At 44.1% G+C, this 20,555-nt stretch overlaps 1 protein-coding gene across 5 annotated transcripts in view; it reads left to right on the forward strand.

Moving 5' to 3' along the window:
• The window catches only part of LHPP (phospholysine phosphohistidine inorganic pyrophosphate phosphatase), a 198,930-nt gene that overhangs the window by 19,801 nt on the left and 158,574 nt on the right, over positions 1-20,555 (forward strand). For 4 of the 5 annotated variants that reach the window (XM_072628993.1, XM_072628994.1, XM_072628992.1 and 1 more), the window contains exons 2-4: positions 4,896-5,083; positions 9,966-10,119; positions 19,889-19,952. In XM_072628993.1, coding sequence (XP_072485094.1) covers positions 4,896-5,083; positions 9,966-10,119; positions 19,889-19,952 — 406 coding nt within the window. The remainder of the gene's footprint in view (positions 1-4,895; positions 5,084-9,965; positions 10,120-19,888; positions 19,953-20,555) is intronic. The other variant, XM_072628996.1, reaches the window with a different exon arrangement.

Here is a 20,555-nt window from a genome sequence, read left to right on the forward strand (position 1 = left end):
GGTCAGTGGGTGGCCAGGCCTGACTGACTCCACTGATTTGGCAATCCAACACCTTATGACTGGAATTTCTATATTTCCTTGTAGCAAAGGCCTCTTTTGATCTTGCAGCAACCTTAAAGAGCATCCCAAAGGCTTCTCAGAGAAGGCGGTGCTTGATTCCTGGATAGAGAGAATAGAGATGAGCGGGCAATTGCTTTAGAGCGACAACAGCCACAGTCCATCATGTTGTCACATCAGAAAACCTTCAGTGAAGCAGGTTGGCATAAAGGAAAGGGCATTGGATTTGGAATCAGGAAGACCTAGGTTCAAATGCCACTTTAAACACTAGCAGTATAAACCTGGGCAAGTCACTTGACCTCTGCCTCTGTTTCCTCATCTGTAAAACAAGGAGAATGGACTCAACAGCCTCTGAGGTCCTTTCTAAACTTTAGATCTATGATCTGATGACTCTGCCCGTCTGGCTATAGCCTGTGTGAGCTTCCTTGACTCAAGGGAAGGGGCAGCATTCTCTTTTGGAGTTAAGGCTGAACATAAGGAGATTGTTCAAATGGACTAGCTTATTAAGAGAGAGACCAGGCTGATTCTCTGTGGAATGCTGTTTTTCATTTCCTCCCCTGCTTCAGGAATGAATTCTCCAACTCATACTGTCTCTCTATCTGTATCTTAGATACCTCCATTCATATTGCCATCATCTCTATTGACATTCATGCCATCACCATCTCCATATCCCTGGATTGACTCTGATTTTGTGTGAATCAGAGAAGCCAAGAGGCCTGGGCCCCCAGAGGCGACCTTCATTCAGTCATTCAGGGCCTTTATTTCTTTCATCTACAACTGAAGCTGTGTTTGGAATAACAGATGGGGGGCACTGTCATCTCATTGTCATACCGATTGTTCATTGTTCTGAGAAGGGCACATCATAATTCATTAGTGATAATTATTCCCTGGACGCTGCCTGTACTTCGTCACCCAGCCGCTTCATTAACTTGGGAGCGGGTCTCCCGTTCTGGTGGCTCCAATCAATGAAGATATATTTAGAATGTACAAGTGGATGCTATTAGTTACAATATATTAACTGCCTAATTTAAAATAAAAAAGGCGATCTTTATGAAGGGCAATTAACCACTAAGTGTAATTGATAATTCATATACCTGTGATTAGGAAAGACAAATAATAAGAAAGAAATGAATGACCGACATTATTGGAGAAGACATTGCCAGCCCCTTCAGGAGTGGTTGTACAGGCATTGGCTGACACCAATCTCTTATGGGATCATATCTGGTGTCAGGAAGATTCTGCAGCTTACTTGAAGTCTGATTTTTTCCTCCCAACCTTTAGAAAATGTTCATTATTTTGATGAAATGGGATAATATGAGCACAGTGCCTGGCACATAGTAAACATTATATAAATGATAGCTATTATTTGTTACTGTTTAAATCTGATGTCCTTTTAAAAAAGTTAAAGAATGCAAGCTGTATTTGTGTGTGTGTGTGTGTGTGTGTGTATGTGTGTGTGTGTGTATGTGTGGTCAGACTGGAGATGTAGCAGTACGAACAATCATAATAATTGTAATGATAACTCAGATTTCTCTAACAATTTGTCAGTTACAAAGCGCTTTCCTTGCAATACTGTGTTCAGCTCCAGATACCACATTTTAGGCATGACCTTGACAAGCTGAAGAAAAGGGAAACTGGGTTAATGAAGGTCTTGGGATTGGGGTTGTTTAACTTGGAGAAGAAGATGTGAGAAGTGGGGGAGCATGCCTGCCGCTTTCAGGTAGCTAGAGGCCTCATCAGTAGGAATAAGACTCTTCCAATTGACCACTGAAAGGGGAAGCTGCGGAGGTGGAAATTGTAGGGGAGCACATATAGGGCCAGTATGAAGGAAATGGACACTTAGAGCTGTGGGACAGAAAGGCAATGGGTTCTCTGTGGAAAAGTGATTTCCCTCCACTGAGTCCCTTCAGCCCAAGAATGGATGGCCCCTTGTCCAAGGGTCTCAGCCTCTCATGGCTCATGGACCTCTTTGGCAGTGTGATAAATAAAGCCTGTGGACTCTTCCCACAATCATGATTTTAAATAATTAGAGGAAATGCAAACTTTCACTAAGAAGTTAGTGAAAATAAAGAGAAGGTTTTTCCCATCTAAGTTCATGGACCCCTTGAAATCTATCCCCAGGCTCTTTGGAGGTCTGTGAATCTCAAGTTAAGAACATTTTTTTAGAGGAAATTTTTGGTCATATTTGAATTGAACTAGATGGCACCCATGGTCTTTTCTAACTCTGAGGGTCTATGATTTTGTGATGTGCTAATTAAGTATGTCAGATTATCAGCTTTTATTAAGTGCTTACTATGTGCCAAACACTGTGTTCAGTGCTGGGGATACAACTATGTATGGGCACTTGAAAATAAGGAAGTAATTTAAATACTCTCTTTGTTCTCTGACTTGTGTAACATCTTTTTAAATTCAGTTTTATTTTATTTCCCTTTCTCATCCATTGAGAAAGCAAGAAAAACAAAACTTCTTAAACATGTGTTTAGCCAAGCAAAACAATTTTCTGCATTATCCATGTTCCAGAAAAAAAATTAGACTTTATTCTGGACTCTGAGGAGTCTATCAACCATGAGTCCTCTGGAATTGTGGTTGTTCATTGTGTTGATGGGGAGTTCCTAAGTCTTTTAGAGTTGTTTTTCTGTACAATCATGTTGCTCACTTCACTTTGCATCAGTTCATACAAATCTTCCCTGGTTTCTCTGAAACCATCTTCTTCATCATTCCTTAAAGCCCAATAACATTCTGTCACATTCATATACCATAACACGTTCAGCCATTGCCCAATTGATGGGCATACCCTCAGTTTCCAATTCTCTGCCACCACAGAAAGGGCTTCTATCAATATTTTTTGTACATATGGGTCCTTTTCCTCTTTCTTTGATCTCTTTGACCTCATAGCAGTTTTGCTGGGTCAAAAAGTAGTACAGTTTAATAGTCTTTTGGGAATAGTTCCAAATTGCTTTCCAAAATAGTTAGATGAGTTTATAACTTCACCAACAGTGTAGGAATGTATGTGTTTTCCCATAGCTTCTCTAGTACTTATCATTTTTCCTTTTCATCAACTTTGCCAGTGCGATAAGCATGAGGTGGTTACTTCAGAAGTGTTTTAATTTTGATTTCTCTAATTGTTTAGAACATTTTTTATGTAGCTATTAGTAACTTATATTTCTTCCTCTGAAAACTGTCTATTCATATTCTTTAACTACTTATCAACTGAAAAGTGGCTCTTATTCCAATAAATTTGTCTTTGTTCCCTATATATCTTAGAAATGTGACCTTTGTCAGAGAAACTTACTGCAAATATTTCCCCCCAATTTCCTGATTCTCTTCCATTTTTAGCTTCATTGGTTTTGCTTCTATGAAACCTATTTAATTTTATGTGATCAGAATTGTCCATTTAACCTCCTGTGAAGTGCTCCTTCTCCCGTTTCATTAACTTTTCCTCTATCCATAGAGCTGACAGGTAATTCCTTCTCTACTCCTCTAAGTTGCTGATATAACCCTTACTATCCAAAATCATGTAACTATTTCCACCTTATTTTGGTATTAGGTGTGAGATACTAATGTGTACCTAGTTTCTGCCAGTCTACAGTGTCCCCAACAGTTTTTGTCAGATAGTGACTTCTTGATCCAATATCTGGAATCTTTGGGTTTTTCAAACTCTCGATTACCGTGCTCATTTGTGTCTGTATATTGCGTACCTAATCTGTTTCATTTATCAACTTCTCTGTTTCTCACCCATTATCAAGTTGTTTTGATGATTATGGCTTTGTAGCATAGTTTGAGATGTGAGACCACTAGGCCGCCTTCCCTCCATCTTTTTTTTAAAATCATTCTTTTCTTTGCAGATAATACAGAGGCAGACTTTATCTGAGTCCTGGAATGAGCCCAACTTTGTAAAAATAGTGGGTCCAGAATGTTAGGTTTCATAATAATGATGACAAATCATATGCATATATATATATACATATATTATGGAGCCTCAGAATTCATATGATCTTAGAAATAGAGCTGAAAGGAACCTGAGGCCACCTAGTCCAACCTCCTCATTTGACATATGAGGAAACTAAGGCAGTGTGCCTCAGCACAGGTGTGAGTGGCACCATCAATGTCAGGAAGCCTATGTGATACTTTAAGGTTCATGCAAACAGTATTTTATAGCTGAGGAAGCTTAGTTAGTCAGTCAACAAGCATTGATTAAGTACTTACTGTGTGCCAGGAATGAGTACTAAGAGTTGGGGATACAAAGGAAGAACCAAACAGGTCCCTGCCCCCAGGAGCTCACATTCTAGTGGCAGAGATGATACACAAAGGCTTCTCAGAGAAGTAGAGGCAATATGTTCCACCAAAAGTGGAGGAGCTGAACTTTGAACCCAAGGCTTCAGAGAGCCATTCTAGTGGTCTCTGTCCAGTACTCTGTGCAGAAATTAAGTGTATGTATGCAGCTGTCCTTTATGAAAAGTTAACCACCAATCAATCCTTCATCTGATATCTCCAATTCTAATATCTTTCCAAAGGAATGGAGCAGGTGGTCTTTTGAATGCCTTTCCTCCTCTCTGATTTGTGATACAATAAAGCTGTCATTTAACTAATTAGCATTTAACTAACTTCATCTGCAGCACTTGGCACAGTGCTGAGCACACAGTAGGCACTTAATAAATGTTTATTGATAGAGGTATTGATGGATTCTGTGGACCTTGTGTCTAAGACTATGCTAGGCCTAGGAAGAATGGTTGGTCTCAAGTTTAAATTTCTGCGTGCCCATAAAGCATTGATCCCACCAGTGATGTTTAGACCAGCTAGATCTTGAGTTTCTCACCTCCTGCCCAATTTCCCCATAGGATCAAGCGGTCAGGCCTGAAGCTGCGGTTCTGCACAAATGAATCGCAGAAATCTCGGGACAAGTTTGTGGGATTGCTTCAGAGTTTGGGATTTGACATCTCGGTGAATGAAGTCACATCTCCTGCCCCAGCTGCCTGCCAGCTTCTGAAAGAACGAGGCCTGCGGCCCTATCTGCTTGTTCATGATGGTAAGACTGATCTCACTCTTCTAAACCTGAGGCAGTTCGTGAGGAGCAGGTGGATTTATTCTGGATGGTCCAGATTTCAGCCCATGATGACAGCTGATTGTGTGACCAGCCCATAGAAGTGTTTTATGGAGGTCCTTCTGAGACACCCAGAAATGAACCCTCTTGAATGAAACTTACCAGGGGTCTGCCTTGGGTTTGTGGGCACCCAGAAGAAACATCTCCTTTTAGTATTTTAACTTTGTCTTTCTGTCTACTTAACTGTCCATCCATCTATCTGTCTGTCTTATCTCTCCATCCATCCTCCTATCCATCCATCTGTCGATCCATCCATCAACTATCTATTATCCATTGATCCATCCAAAGTCCACAAGGATTTGGCTAATCCCCTCATAATAGATTTGGAGAATATGTAAGCATTCTCCCTTTCTTACTTACTAGCTGGGTGACCCTGACACTTAACCCCGGTTTACTTCAGTTTCTTCATCTGTAAAATGGGAGTAATGACAGCACCTTCCTCAAAGGGTGGTTGTGAGGCTCAGGTGAAACAATGACTGGAAAGTGCTTAGCACACAGTTATTGATGATGACAAGGCAAACGACCTTAGATTGAGGTGGGTATTCTGGACTTGGGTAGTGCATGAGCTCGGTTTCTGATATTGACACAATTTGGTTGAGCAAATCCTCGTTTCTAGTGTCGGAGGCCCATGGGATCCTAAAGCTGGCATGGAGTGGAAGGGGAGAGAATAAGCATTTATATAGTACTGGGCCAAGCACTTTTTTTTTTTTTACAGTTTTATGCTCCTTTGATCTTCGTAACCACCCTACACAGTGGGTGCCACTATACAGATGAAGAAATAGAGGTTAGGTGATTTGTCCAAGATCATACAGTATCTGAAATAGGATTTGAACTCAAGTCGTGCTGACTCCAGGCTTAGCTCAGTCCCCTTCCTGAGTTCCCACTCGCCCCTGGGCAGCCGGGCTGAAGGGATCTCTGAGGCCCTCTTATCTGTGAGACAACTGCAGCCCAGGGTCCCGTGAGGAATAAAGACCAGAGGCAGGCTTTGAATCCAGACCCTTTGATGCCCAAGTCAGTGCTCTTTTTCTATTACACCTTGAATTGGAAGGTGATTTAGGCAGCCAAATTTGTAAATGCTCAAAAGAGAAAAATAATTCTCTGTAGAAAATTAAGAAAAATTAGTTCCTTTGAATTTCTCCCCCCCCAATGGCTAGTGATATATGAATCATGAATTATATTTGTGAGTGTAGAGGAAAAATGACCTATCTCTGAATTTCTGTTCTGTGGGAGAATATTTTTTTGTGCTCAGAAATCAGAGTGGAATCATGACAAAAGGACTTTGGTAAAGTTTGGCCATGTGGGAGACTGGTAACCTAGGGCAAGGTAGCATTATTTTTTTATTTTATTTTATTCTTTGAGGAAAGCAAACAGAACAGGGTTGCCTTGTACCTTCTGCATATTTTAAGAGGATGCCATTTAGCAGTGCTGGAGAGTCTCAATATTTTCTGTCTCATCTGTGGCTCCTGCCCAGCCCCCCAGGCTTTTGATGTGCCTCTGTTTTCATCTTAAAATAGATTCTTCAGCCCCAGAAAGTCTTTCCTGGGCTGTCCCAGAGCCTGGTCTTAGATGGAGACAAGAGGTACTAATGGAAAGACCTGAATAACTCATTACCAGCCCTTCTACCCAATTATGGGAGGCCATTCTTTGGCCCCTAGGAACTCTTAGGTTTATAGAGAACCCTTCCTTCCTTAGTAATGCAAGCGCTGCTTGAATGTGGTTTTTTAAGGAAGGGTGGGGGTGATTTATCAGGAAGGAACAGGGGAAGGTTTCACAGTTCTCCAAGTGAATAACAATACATCAATAATATGCTAATATAATAATACATGTACAATAATAATAAGTATTTAACAAAATACATATAGTTGCCTACTATATCATAATGTATTGTCCATATTTTACAAGAAGCATTGTGGGTGTGAGAGAGAAGACCCTTTCTCAACAGGGATCCTAGGGAAGGAGGAGGGTTCATTTTCATACAAAGTGCTTTGCCAATGACCTCTGGTTTTTCAGGGTCGATTGATCCACTATAAATTTTGTTGGGGAGCCAGTCTTTGCCTCAGCTGCAAATGTCGATGACTCAGCCCTTCATGAAGAGGCCTCAGGTCATAGGCCAGGCCCTGCCTACCTTGGCCATCACCAGTCACCAAGCTGGTCCTTTTGTTAACAAGTTATGTGTGAAGAGACATCTTAGAGTTCAAAGGAAACTACATTTTCCCCCACGTAATTCATTCTGTAACATATGAATCATAGAACCCTGACTCTATAGCTGGAAGGGAATTCAGAGGCCGTCTAGTCCAACCCTTCCATTGTATAGATCAGGAAACTGAGGCCCAGAGAGGAGAAACTACTGGTTCAGGCCATATATAGGCTCATAACTCCACACAAAGACATCAGAGTCCACCTCTCTAATTTTACAGAAGACACTGAAGTTCTTGATAGTGCCACCATCTTTGTGTTTTCAAAGAAACTCTTAACTTCCTGGAATAAGTCAAGAGCGAGCCCAGTTAACAAGACATGATATTAAAAATGGAATCTTTGTTTTTTTAACTACAGACCCAGAATATACAGAAATACCTTTGTTCCTTGAGCTGAAGGATTTTGGGGCGATTGGGACCATTTATTCTCACCACTGCTCCCATTGAAAAATGGGAAAACTCAGTCATGAGATAAGCAAGAGATTTGGCCAAGTGGATGAGTTAGTCATATAGAGCTGGGGTCTTTCTGAATTCCCAGGCCAGGAATCCTCAAACTCATGCTTTGAGATTGTAGGGAATCAGGAAGTGATTCTTTTTTCTTACCTTCAATGACAGGGAAGCTCAGTTTCTCCACCTGCAAAATGGCCTAATAAGATTTGCCCCACTTCCTTCGAAGGCCTGTTGTGGGGAAATGATGCCATAAGACATAGAATGCTATGAAAAAATGGTATTTTTATTTAGATTTTATCTGGCAGTGCCAGGTCTCTGAATGTTCAAAACTATCCAAAGCATTGTCCTCTTAAGACCTTCTGGGATCCCAGCTCTGCCATCTCATGCGTTAGCTTTACATTCCTGCTCTGTGTCATCTGGAAATTGTACCATCATGTTGTCTGTCCAGGTCGTTGCGAGAAACATTAAAAAACTCAAGGTCCCTGGGGCACTCCACTGGAGACCTCTTTCCAAATTGACCCAGTCATGGCTTCTCTAGGTTTGCTTACTCACCCAGCTCTGATTGCACTTAATTGTGTCTTTGTCAAGCCTTCATCTCTTCTTCTTTTCCCAAGAATAGCTTGAGGCTTTTCATCTAGGGCTTTGCTAAAATCTTGCCATACTGCATTTTTAGTGATTCCCTGTTGTATCAGCTGGGTGATCCAAAATGAGGTGAGCCTAACATGACCCATTCTTGGTGAAGCCCAGCTGAGTCTGTGATGGCTGCTTCCTTTTCACTGACCATCCCTTTATTAAGAATACATTTTAGACAGGAATCTATGCCAGGCTCACCGTCTGATGGTTTCTGAGCTTTTTTCAGAATCGGGCACAATCTTCATCTTTAGGCAATTCTGCACAGACTGCTTTGATCCTCTGCCATTTTCCAGAAGGCCCTGACATTGGTTGGAGCTTCACATTTTCTGGGGTTTTTAGGCCTTTCAAATGTAGTTCAAGGCCAGGGGGGCAGCTCCATTACTATCTTCCTACTCGTCTTGGGCATCGGCTTCCTGGTGGCCATCTTCTCCTGACCTTTCCCAGGCCAAAGATCATTCTGAACACAAAAGCTACATGGGAGTCTTTTCTCCCTTGGCCAGGATCACTGTCCCAGCCACCCTAAGCAGTGCTACATCTCTCTCTATGCCAGAGGACTCTCCCTCCTGCTCCCCATTGCCTTTTCTCTGGGTTTCTTCCCATTTGTCCTGTCTTGTAATGTGCACAGTTGTTCTCATGTCTCTTCTGTTAGTATGAATGCTTCAGGCACCATGGTTGTGCCTTTCTTTGTCTCTTCAGTGCCTGACACGTGCTTAAGAAATGCTTGTTGATTGACTGATGGTCTGTCCTACTGGATCTGTTATTTTCCCCAAATAAATCCACCCTCCAAAAAGATCTACCCTCATCTTCATTAGCTTTGCTTCCCAGTCTGAGCTCATGCTGACCTTTAACACTTCAGATGCTCTTCTTTTTTCAAAATAATTATTCTTTTTTTTTTATATTTTTAAAAATTTTGAACCCCAAATTTTCTCCATCCTTCCAGCCCTTCCCCACCCATTGAGAAGGCAAGAAATATGCTTTTGGATGCTCACCTTGAAAGGCATTGTGGCTGGGTGGTTAGAGTGCTGAACTTGGAGGAGTCAGGAAGACCTGGGCCCACCTCAGACCCTTACTGGCTCTGTGGCCCTGGGCAGTCACCGAACCTGACTGAACCTCAGTTTCCTCATTGGTAAAATGGCAGTCATACTCATACCTTTTCTAATACAGAGGAGATGACAGCATCAAGTGCTTGGCAAACTTTAAGGGCCTCAGGGCTATCTGTCCTCAGTATTACTTCTCATTATCACAGCTCATGTGGAGTCAGCAAGGGTTCCTCTCTTTTGGGTCAGTGCCTGGTCCTTGCAGGAGCTGTTGGGCAGTGGCCATCTTAAGTCACTCTCTGGATTTAACTCCTCAGAAGGGTAGCACCCTGCCATGTGTCAGATGCAGACTTCTGTCTCGTCTGTGACTTGACTTTGCTTTTCTGATAGCTTCTGAAGGCCCTGAAAAGAGAAAAAGGGACCACAACTCAAGCTGGTGATCATTCAGGCCCGACCACTTCTTCTCCAGCCATTTCTCTTCTCTGCTTCCAGATGTCCGCTCTGAATTCGATGGGATGGACACCTCGAATCCAAACTGCGTCATCATTGCAGATTCAGGGGACAGCTTTTCTTACCAAAATGTGAATGAGGCATTCCGAGTTCTCATCAACATGGAAAATCCAGTGCTTATATCCCTGGGAAAAGGGTAGGTTGACTCGAGATGTTTCTAAGAGTTGTTAATGAGAGGCAGCACACAGGCCTCCAAACTAGAAGAAGCCAAATTCAAATCTCAGTTCTTACCCAAACTGGCTGGGTGACCCTGACTGTGTGACCCTAGACAACTCTTTGAAACTGCTCTTGGAAGGGGAGATGCTGATCCATATTGCAATTTCCTCAACTGAGAGTTTCCTCAGCCGTTTTTCTCTCCAGTCAAGTCCCTTTACTTATAAATGTGTAATCTCCTATTTAAAGGAGGGTGAGGAGAGGGGAAGACAAAGACAGGGAAGGGGAGGGAGAGAGAGGTAGAGGGAGTGAGAGGGAGAAGAGAAGAGAGAGGGAAAGAGAAGAGGAGGAAAAAGGAGAGAGATAGAGACAGAATCTTTTTTCTTGCCCCTTTTCAGTCATATTCTGAGACAAGAACATCATCTCCAGCCACCCACCCAAGTCCTTCAACCTGGGGAGCAGATCCCAGGTTGCTCCTCCTCTAGCCCAAACCAAGAGCTCCATGAGCAGGGTTTCATTTCCCTCAGCTTAAATAAAAGTCTATAAGAAGATCTCCCTTCAGGCTGGAGCAGAACAACAGCCCTCCCTCTGTCAGGCTTTTTTTTAAAATTGCAGGTATTTTATAGTCCAAGTGAACAATTTTTAAAAGGTAGAATTGAATCATCAGGAATGTTCCCCTGTTTATGCAGACTGGCTACTCATCTGCCTCAACGGTCTTAGAAAGTTACCTAGAGCCCTGATGTTAAGGGACTTGCCCAGGGTCACACACCTAGTTGGTGTCAGAGGCAGGACTTAAATCTATCTCTTTTGACTCCAGGGATAGCCTTGTGGTCCTTCTACTAATCTTTCACTCAGCAAAGGTATATCAAATAATTGGGTATACTGAATTTTCATTTAAAAAATTTTTTTTTCTAAATTATCAGTTCATTGATTATTTTATTACCAATATTGAGAATCTGTCCCATTCTGACCCAGGGCTGTGGGTAATGGGTGTTTTGCCTTTCTTGGTATCTCCAGAGCTTAGCATTGAGTCTGGCACATAGTAAGAGCTTAATAAATACTTGTTGACTTACTGACTGAATGCCCCAGAGTACAACCTCTTTTGGCAGCCTGGAAAGGCCTTGGGGATGAGTGTGATGACTGGCCACAGAGTTTTCTGGTCTAAAGACTGACTTTAACCCTAGAAGGACTGACTCCAGCTTAGAAATTTTCTGGTTTGAACCATTCTGGAAAACCACTACCAAGTCATTGGGGAGGAGGTAGGGAATGTGAAGAACATCAGTGGAGGCAGGGGCGGGGGCACACCATGGGAATCCTGGATCCCTGGAGTATTGAGCGGCAGAAGCTGAGGGCTGCCAGGGGCCCTAAACTTAACCCTAAAGTTCCTCCTATACTATCCAGAACACAGCCTAGGGCACTGTGCTTCTTGTATACTCCCGTGACATGGAATCATCATAAGGCAGTCTATTCCTCCATTCTAATCTTCAGGAATTGTATTGGGCTGAGGCTGACCTTTCTAGAACTCCCAACCAAGGGCCTTTCATCGGCTGGATAGGAAATGTGATCAGAGTTTAACCTCTTCCTCAGGCAGCACCACATGTTAAGGCATTTTTCATTGAAAATGTCTTCTCCCTGATACAGAAAGTCTTTAATGGCAGGGATGATGAGCAACACATTGGGAGTCTGATGAGCCAAATTTCAGTCCCACTCCCAGCCTTCTTAGCTGTGGGCAAAGTGATTGAATAATAAGACCAGATGATCGATGACAGCAGGCATTTATAAAAGGCCTGAAGCTTTTATAATTGAGCTTCCTGAGCCTCGGTTTCCTCATTTGTAAAATTCATCCAACTCAGGATTAGGAGGAAAGTGCTGAAGAGAAACTCTGAAACTGTAGAAAAGGGAGTTTCAGCAATCTCTTCTGTAATTTGAACACAGCCCCAGTTAAAGCAGAGGCAAACTATGTTTTGTGTTTTATATGTGTTATATTTGGCGATCAGCTTCTCTATTCCTCATACTTTATGAAGTCAAGTTGGAGTAAAGAATCTCTGAGGAGTCATCTGTCTCTGTATCCCTTAGAATTTGGAGGCAGTGTTCATGACAGACTGGTCTTGAGGTCAAGAAGGCCTGTGTTCTAACTCTACCTCAGACACCAGCTGTGTGACCCTGGGTGAGTTAACTTCTACTTGCCTCGATTTCTTCATCTATAAATAGGGATCATAATAGCCCATATCTTTCAGGGTTGTTGTGAGATTCAAATGACATAATGTTTGTAAAGTACTTTGCAAACATTTGTTTTTATTTTTGTATCACCTTTTGAGGGGTTAAATATTGATTGGAAATAATTCTTGCCTCCTGGGTGCTCAGAACTGGGGAAGGGAGGCTGGCAAAGATGATATTGGAGGAGGGGTCCAGGGGTGGTACTTTGAAAGCTTGTGCCCTGCCCACAGCCCCTCAGTCTCTGCCCGAGTAGCTGCCCAGGCCGGCACCAGGCCACTTGCCCTCCAGCATCCACAGCTCCCAGGCTTCTTGGAGCGCCTGCCCCTTGGAGAGGGAGTGATTTACATTTAGCATCTGTTTGGGGCTGAGAGGGGGAATTGGCTTTGTAATTTCCTCTGTCACGCCACTGTCAGAAAATTAAGCTGTTTACGCCATAGACCATAGAAGGTTAATGGCTGTTTTGGGAAAGGTCAAGTGGTCATTTTAGAGAGAGGCCGTGCTGTATAATCGGAAACGGCAGCAGAATAAAGCATAAAATCACATCTGACTGTTCCCAGCCCCCTTGGCGGCCACAAGGATGGTCAGGCAGACAGACAGACGCACGCAGACAGGCAGACAGATAAACAGGTGGATGGATAGGCAGATAGACAGACAGACAAGCAGTTGAACAGGCAGACAGGTAGATAGATGGACAGGCAGACAGGTGGACAAACAGGCGGGCAGACAGGAAGAAGGGCCAACAGATGCATAGGCCTGCTGAACTGCTTCTCTCCACAAAGTTGCTCATCTGAATTCTTTTTCTTATGAGAAAGGATGAAGCCACTCAATGGGCTTCTGAGCAATGAGAATAACCCAGGCCTGGTCAAAAAGTGAAAGGAATCACTGCTATTTACTTTGTGTTGGGAAATGTTTTCATTGTACACTTGGCCTCAAGATAGTTCATCTCTCTGATAGTTCATTTCTCTGAATTACCAAAAAATCAAGAGAAATCCTAGGCAAGGAAAGAAAAAACCCAACAACCCAGCAGATTCTGGTTTTCAATAAAAACATAAATGTTAAAATGACTAATTTGGGGAAAGGCATTGGGGAAGGGAGACGCTGATTTAGCTTTCATTCCCCAATATAGCAAGGCCACCCCCCCCAAGTCCAGATCCTAAAGGTGCTGAAGCATGGCAGATAAAGTGATTCATTTTGAATTGAGGAAAGAATTTTGCTTTTTTCCCCTCTGAGAGAGAAGCTGAAGCTGAAGATTTGAGCTTTGGAAGCAGCCACAGTGTGAGATTCTTGTCTGCTCTGGGGTTCCTTAGGACTTGGTCCAGGATTTTCTCCATGAGCTGAAAGCCTTTGCTCAGAACAGGCAGAGCTGCCAGAGGCCAGCCTCAGGGACTCAGCATGGGGGTGGGAGGGACCCCCTCTCCACTACCCCTGAAAGCAACCATTCTTCCAGCCCCTGCTTGTAGACCTCATTGGGGGACCCCACCATGTCCCAAGGCAACCCACCCCACTTGTAGGAAATTTTCCCTTCTCCCAAGCTGAACACTGCCTCTCTTCAGCTTCCCCTAAGGCTGAGATCTGCCCTCTGGGGCCAGGGTGAACACGGCTAATCCCTTTTCCACTTGACAGCCTTTCAAATACTTGTTGGCAGCCATCATAGCTCCCTCCTCCCTCTGGAAAGCCCTATACAGCCTGCCTTTCTTCCGTTCTCTTGGACTTTACTTTCCCACCTACACTCTCTGATCTAGTCAAACTGTCTTCTCTTCCTTCATAACATGTCATATCCCATTGTCCTCTTTTTGCCCTGGCTCTTCCCCATGCCTGGAATGCATTCCCTGCTTACTTTTATCTCAGAGTCCCTGTCTTCTTCTGCACAGAGCTTTTCCTGATTCCTCTTCTGCCATTCTGCCTTCTCAGACTACCCTGTATCTCAAAGCTTTGTGTAGATTTTAATTTATTCATTCTGTATTTATGTTATAGATATTTTTATATGACCAGTGTTTGGCACATAATAGGTGCTTAATAAATGCATATTGACTGACTGACATAGTAGGTGCTTAATAAATATTGATTGATTGATGAAATCTCTCAGGTTCCTCTAGCAGATTATTTGATAGTGTGACCCCCAGACCCTTCCCCATTCCCACAGTCCTCCTTTGCCAACTTGTCGGAGCTCTGCTTTCCTGTCAGAAGGTCACATAAGGACAGGAAGCTTGGCTTGAGTCCCAACTGCTGAGATGACTGAAGGTTTATTAGGCATGGTTGTTTCTCACATACAAAGAGCAGGGCTCCTTGTCTCATCTCCTGGAGCACAAATGGTTAACATCATTGGGGTAGGAGTTATAACTGCCATCTATACAGTTCCTATTGAGATTGAGTCTGGAGTCTAATACTGGTCAGTTTAATTTTACAATATGTGCTGTGTGTAGAGCCCTGGGGAAAGATTGAGAACATCTTTAAAACATTGGCCCTGCCCTCATGGAAAGGCATGAGACATAGCGGCCTGTTTTTCTAGAATGTCTGGATCTACAGTGTCCATTGTTCTCAGAATTTACCCCCTTGTCTGTCCACCCTCTTGCCTTGCCAGTCTGTGACCTTGGCTTGCTCTCCCCTTCTGCCTTCTCTGCTCCTCCTCCATGAGAGCTGCTGAACACACCGAGAAGAGAGCACACCTCTCTTTAGATCTCCCCCATCTTCAGTCCAACTTCACTGGGGGCCTGTGGGACATCTCACTCTGGTTGGCCTGGCCTGGAGACATCTCAAGCTCTGCATGTCCAAAATCGCCCTCATTATTTTCCTGCTCAAACCTTCACCTCTTCCAAGCTTTCCTGTTCCTCCTGAAGGAGCTACCGTCCTTCCAGCCTCCCAGGCTTATCACCTCAGCATTATCCTGGATGTCTCTCTTTCCCTCATCCACACCTGTAGTGCACAACATCCCTCCTTCTGACCCCTCCTCTCCACTCTGCTCCCTCTTGGGCCACCTATCTCCGACCTCAGACGTCTCCCACCACAGCCCATCCTCCAGACGCCTGACAGAGTAGTCTTCACTAAGTAGAGATCTAACCTTGGACTCTCCTAGCTGGACAACTCCAGGGGCTTCCTGTTTTCTCCAGGATGAAATAAAAATTCTTGTTTCACTTTGAAAGCCCTTTCTTCACCTCAGCCTACCTTTCCAGGCTTTTTGGACCTTACGGTCCTCCTACACTCTGATCCAGCCAACTGGCCTTCTTTCTTCCTCACTCAGGACCCTCTACACTCTTTCTTTTCTTTCATGTATCCCTCATAAGTCCCCTCTCAAGCAGCAGCTTTCCAAGATTCTCCCCAGCTGCTAATGCACTCCTTCCCACATGACCTAGTTTTTTAAACACAATTTTGTATATATTTGTATTTATTCACGTAACACTTAAGTTGTACTTGTACCTATTGTCTCCCTTGTTAGAATGGAGGCTCCTTAGAGTGAGAATTGTTTTCCTCTTTGTATCTCTATCCCACAGTTCCTCATACAATAGCAGCCACATAATAAATGCTTAACTTGAAATAGGGCAAAAAACCTGTCTTTCCAAGGAAGTCTATTTCACTGTGGATAGTTCTAATTCCTTAAATCTAGTTCCTTAAATCAAACTGAAATCTGCTTCTGCATTTTTTTCTTTCTGAAGCCAAGAAGAGGTCTAATCAACCAACAATCAATAAACATTTTCCAAGTGCCTACTATGTGACAGGCACTAAGCACTGGGAATACAAAAGAAAGCAAAAGACAGTCCCCACCCTCAAGGAGCTCATAGTCTAATTGACGAGAAAACATGCAAACCAATATGTACAAAACAAGCTGTATGCAGGATAAAAAGAAAATAAGAGGGAATTAAGAGGGGCTGGGGAAGGCTTCCTGTAGAAAGGAATTAAAGGAAGCTAGGGAAGTCAGCAGGCAGAGATGAAAAGGAAGAGCATTCCAGGCATGGGGTCAGCCAGGAAAAGTGACTGCAGCTGAAAGACGGAGGCTCTTGTTTGTGTAACAGCAAGGAGGCTGGTATCATTGGATTGAGTGGTGTGTGTTGGGGAGTAAGATATGAAAAGACTGGAAAGGTTGGGCCATGTATGAAGTGCTTTGAATATCAAACAGAGGGTTTTGTATTTGATCCTAGAAGTAACAGGAAGCCACTGGTATTTACTGAGTAGTGAGGTGATATGGTCAGACCCGTGTTTTAGGAAAATCACTTTAGTGACTAAATAGAGTGGGGAGAGACTTGAGGCAGGCAGACCACCTACAGCTATTACACCAGATCAGGTATGAGATAATGAGGCCTTGCACCAGGGTGGGGCCAGTGTCAGAGGAAAGAAGGGGGCAAATTGGAGACATGCTATAAAGGTGAAATCTATGAGAGATACTCCAGGGGTGAAACCTATAAGAGATACTTCAAGGAGGTGAAATCTATGAGCATATTGCAGAGGTGAAATTAACAAGAGAGACTTCAGAGGTGAAATCTGCAAGAGATGCTGGGAGAGGTGAAATTGACAGAAGATGTTACAAAGGTGAAATTGACAGACCTTGGCAATGTATTAGATTTGGGGGGGTGAGAGATAGTGAGACCTAGGGTGTGAGTCTGAGGGACTGTGAGGATGGTATTGCCCTGTACAGTAATATGTAATATAGGAGATGGGGCTCAGGTTTAGGGGAAGAGAGAATGAGTTCAATTTTGGACATATTGAATTATCCAGTTGGAGATGGCTGAAAGGTAACTGGAGATGTGAGATTGGAAGTCAACTGAGAGACTGGAGCAGGACAGGTAGATTCATCAGCATAGAGATGGAAACTAAATAAACTAAATCCATGGGAGCTGATGAGATCAGCAAGGAGACAGAGAAGGAGTAGTCAGAGAGGGAGGAGGAGAGCCAAGAGAGCTTTCTTCCATAGGATGCTCCTTTAGATGTTTCAACTCTCCTCCCCCCTTTCCTTCTGTAGGCTAAATATCCTTAGCTAATCTTCCTTGGCACATGTGGTCTTTGCTGCATTCATTATCCCAATCACAGCCTTTTTTGACTCCTCGACCTCTTGGGAATGTTCCATTGGGAAGGTGATAGTGCTTTAGTTGATGACCAGTCAGTGACACTGCCAACATTATTATCTCTACTTTTCATATGAGGAAACTGAGACTCAGGGAGGTTATATATTCCTTCCTCTTGGTTACTAGTGAGTGGTGGACTCAGGTCTTAGGACTCAGAGCCCCACAGTACTGTCTATTCTCCAGCATGTCTGCTCAAATTTTCTTAATAGAGGGGAGCAGCCACTCTCCTTTAGGTTATCTTTAGTTATGCAGGAATATAATTCCTGGCTGTGTAGGTCTAGACCAGCCCTCTAAATAAACGGGCAGACCTGATCAGGAATGAGATAGGAATGAGACTAGCATTCTGTTCCCACTCAGTTCAACTTGTCTGTCACTTGCCCTATTGAAAAGCCTGGTCTCCACATACATATTTATTACTGTCCTTTAAAATTCAAAGGCCACCGGAAGATGTTTATTGATGTGACTGATCTTTTAGTGGCTTTAATAATACTGAAAGTCAGCCCTCCCTCCTTTTGTTTATGCCTCAAAATTCCAACTACTCTTGCCCCTCTGGCAACTCAGTAGAGGAAGTTACTTTTCCCAGCCTTGATGATGAGTTAGACAATTTTACTCACAGTTTTCATTCTCCTGAGAACTTGTCATTTTATGCTTTGTGGCCCCTTTACCTCACTAGGAGAATATTGGTTTTGAAAAGTATGATTTTGGTAGCTGGGAGCAGCTTGGAGTCTCTGTAGATGTTCAGTTTCATCTTAGGCTCCTCCTGTTCAGTTGTCGGCCTGGCTTGTGGTCCCCCATCCCTGATGTACAGGCTGAGGTTCTAACTCATCTGGATGCCCACTTAGCTGCATAACCCCATCTGAGCATCAGACAACCTTGATTCGCTAGATTTGTCCCTTGTGGATGGCAAAGCTAGTCTTTTTTGAGGGGCCACAGGTCTCATGGAAGTCTCCACAGCAGGCAGGGCCAGATTAGAAATGTCAGTCAACCTTAAGTGAATTGAGCTCAGCATCCCTTTGCACCTTGAGTTTGCCTAAGCCATGGTTGTCTTGTGTTGGCTCGCTGGGTGATGGACAGTAATGCCTCATCTAGGCAGGTTATTCTCCTTCTCAGCTTGCCATTCTGGGGAGGTCAGCCTGGGAGAAGCAGAATTAATGAACATGTCTTAAAAGAAGGCTCTTAAGAACCTGGCCTGTCACCTCAGGTGAGTTAGGGGGAAAGAAATAAGTTGTCTCCCTATAAAAACAACTGGTGCCCAAGAAACTTGGGCCACGGTTTGACCTCTGGGTAATAGGAAATGTGCCAGGTTACTGTGGAACTAATGGAGTTTTCTTTCTCAAGCAGCTATTAGGGGTTAATTATTAGCAATTAGGGGTGAGCCACAGAAGCTTTGAACCTACTGTCCTTTCCCAGAAGCCTTAATTGTCCTCTCCCACTGTATTAGCAACTGGAAACCATCTGCCTGCTTTGATCTCCCGGTTAATCATTGAGGTGTCTACACGGGGCTCCCTCTATGGGGGCTGCTCTCTCTGACTTCATTGATGACTCCCCCCTGAGCAGCAGGTCTGTCACAAACAGAGTGAGGGCATCAGTCTTTTTTAGGGATTTTATGGAGCAGGCACTTCTGTCAAATAGCCACCCTTTGTTTTTCCCCTTTCCACGTCCCATTCATGGGGACCCTTTATCCTTGATGAACAGCCACCCAAACCCCGGGGTCTTTGCTGCCTCTTACAATATCAGAGCCAGAAGGGACCTCGGCAACCATTGGGTCCAACACTCTCACTGTACTGAGGGAGAAACCAAGGTCCAGAGAGAGGATAGGGCTTGTCCCAGGTCACTTAACAAGTTATTGGTGGAGGTTTCCTGGCCCCCACCCAGACCAGGGTTCTTTGCCCTGAACCTCAGGTCTTTCCAGCTCTTGAGGGTTAGGGATCAAACTGGGGCCCAGGAAAATGTAGTGACCTGCCCCTGGGTGACCATGGGGTGAGGGCATCAGTCCAGGACTCACAGGCAAGCAGACAGCAGAACTCAGGCTTGTATTCATGTCCATCAGTGCTGAAATCAGCAGCTGAACCATCTGCATGGTGCTGGTATAGTGGAACTAGCCCTGATCTTGCAGTCAGAGGACCTGGGTTCGAATCTTGCCTCTACTACTGGCCACCAGGATGACTTTGGGTAAATTCCTTGACCTGCCTGGGCCTCAGTTCCTTCATCTTTCAAATGAGGAAGTTGGACTAGATTCCATCTGAACTCCCCTCCAGCTTTAGGCCTGGGATCCCACAGTCTGGTGGCCCATGTAAAGGCCCCCCAAAATATTGAGTGAGTGAGGAGTAGAGACTCCTGGGCTGAACCCCCACAGACTTTTGCTAGATTCTTTGGCAGGCCTGAGGGGATGACAAAATGCAGGAAAGACAGAGGGTGCCATTTCTCCAGAGAGGGGCCAGGGGTCCGCAGCCTGTTAACACTTGTTGCTTTTGTTTCCAGACGCTACTACAAAGAAACCGAGGGCCTGATGCTTGATGTTGGCCCGTACATGAAGGCCCTGGAGGTAGGAGTCTTCCCACTGTGTCTGTGCTTCCCCTTGGCATATGGATTAGCTGCCATCCCCATCCTCATCCGCATAGCAATAAAAATAATAATAAAATGACAGTAGTAATAATAATGGCTAATAGTGAAAGTTGCAGAGTGCTTTACAGTTGTTCTCTCATTTGATCCTCATGACCACTCTGTGAGATGGGTGCTGCTATCCCCATTTTACAGGTGAGGAAACTGAGGCAGACAGAAGTAAAGTGATTTGCCCAGGGTGACATACCTAGGGTGGTGTGGGAGCCTGGGCCTTCCTGACTTTAGGGCCCCTCTCTGCCTGCTACGTGGTTGCCTCCAATAATAAAGTGATTTGTGCCCATGACTGCTTTACGTGCATGAGTTCATTTAGTCCAAAGAACTCCCTCTGTGGGGTGAGCCGCGTAAGTACGATTGTACCCATTTTACAGGGAAGGAAATTGAGGACCTGAAGTACACCCAAGGTCACACAGCAAATGAATGACTGAGTTGGGATGTGAACAGCCATCTTCTGACATAGGGGTGCTGGTGTGGGACAGCAAGGCTCTGGCTTAGGAGTTGCTGGTCCTCACTGTTTCCTGACTCTGCC

The sequence above is a fragment of the Notamacropus eugenii genome, chromosome 1, assembly GCF_028372415.1.
Source record: "Notamacropus eugenii isolate mMacEug1 chromosome 1, mMacEug1.pri_v2, whole genome shotgun sequence".
In the NCBI taxonomy this organism is placed as follows: Eukaryota; Metazoa; Chordata; class Mammalia; order Diprotodontia; family Macropodidae; genus Notamacropus; species Notamacropus eugenii.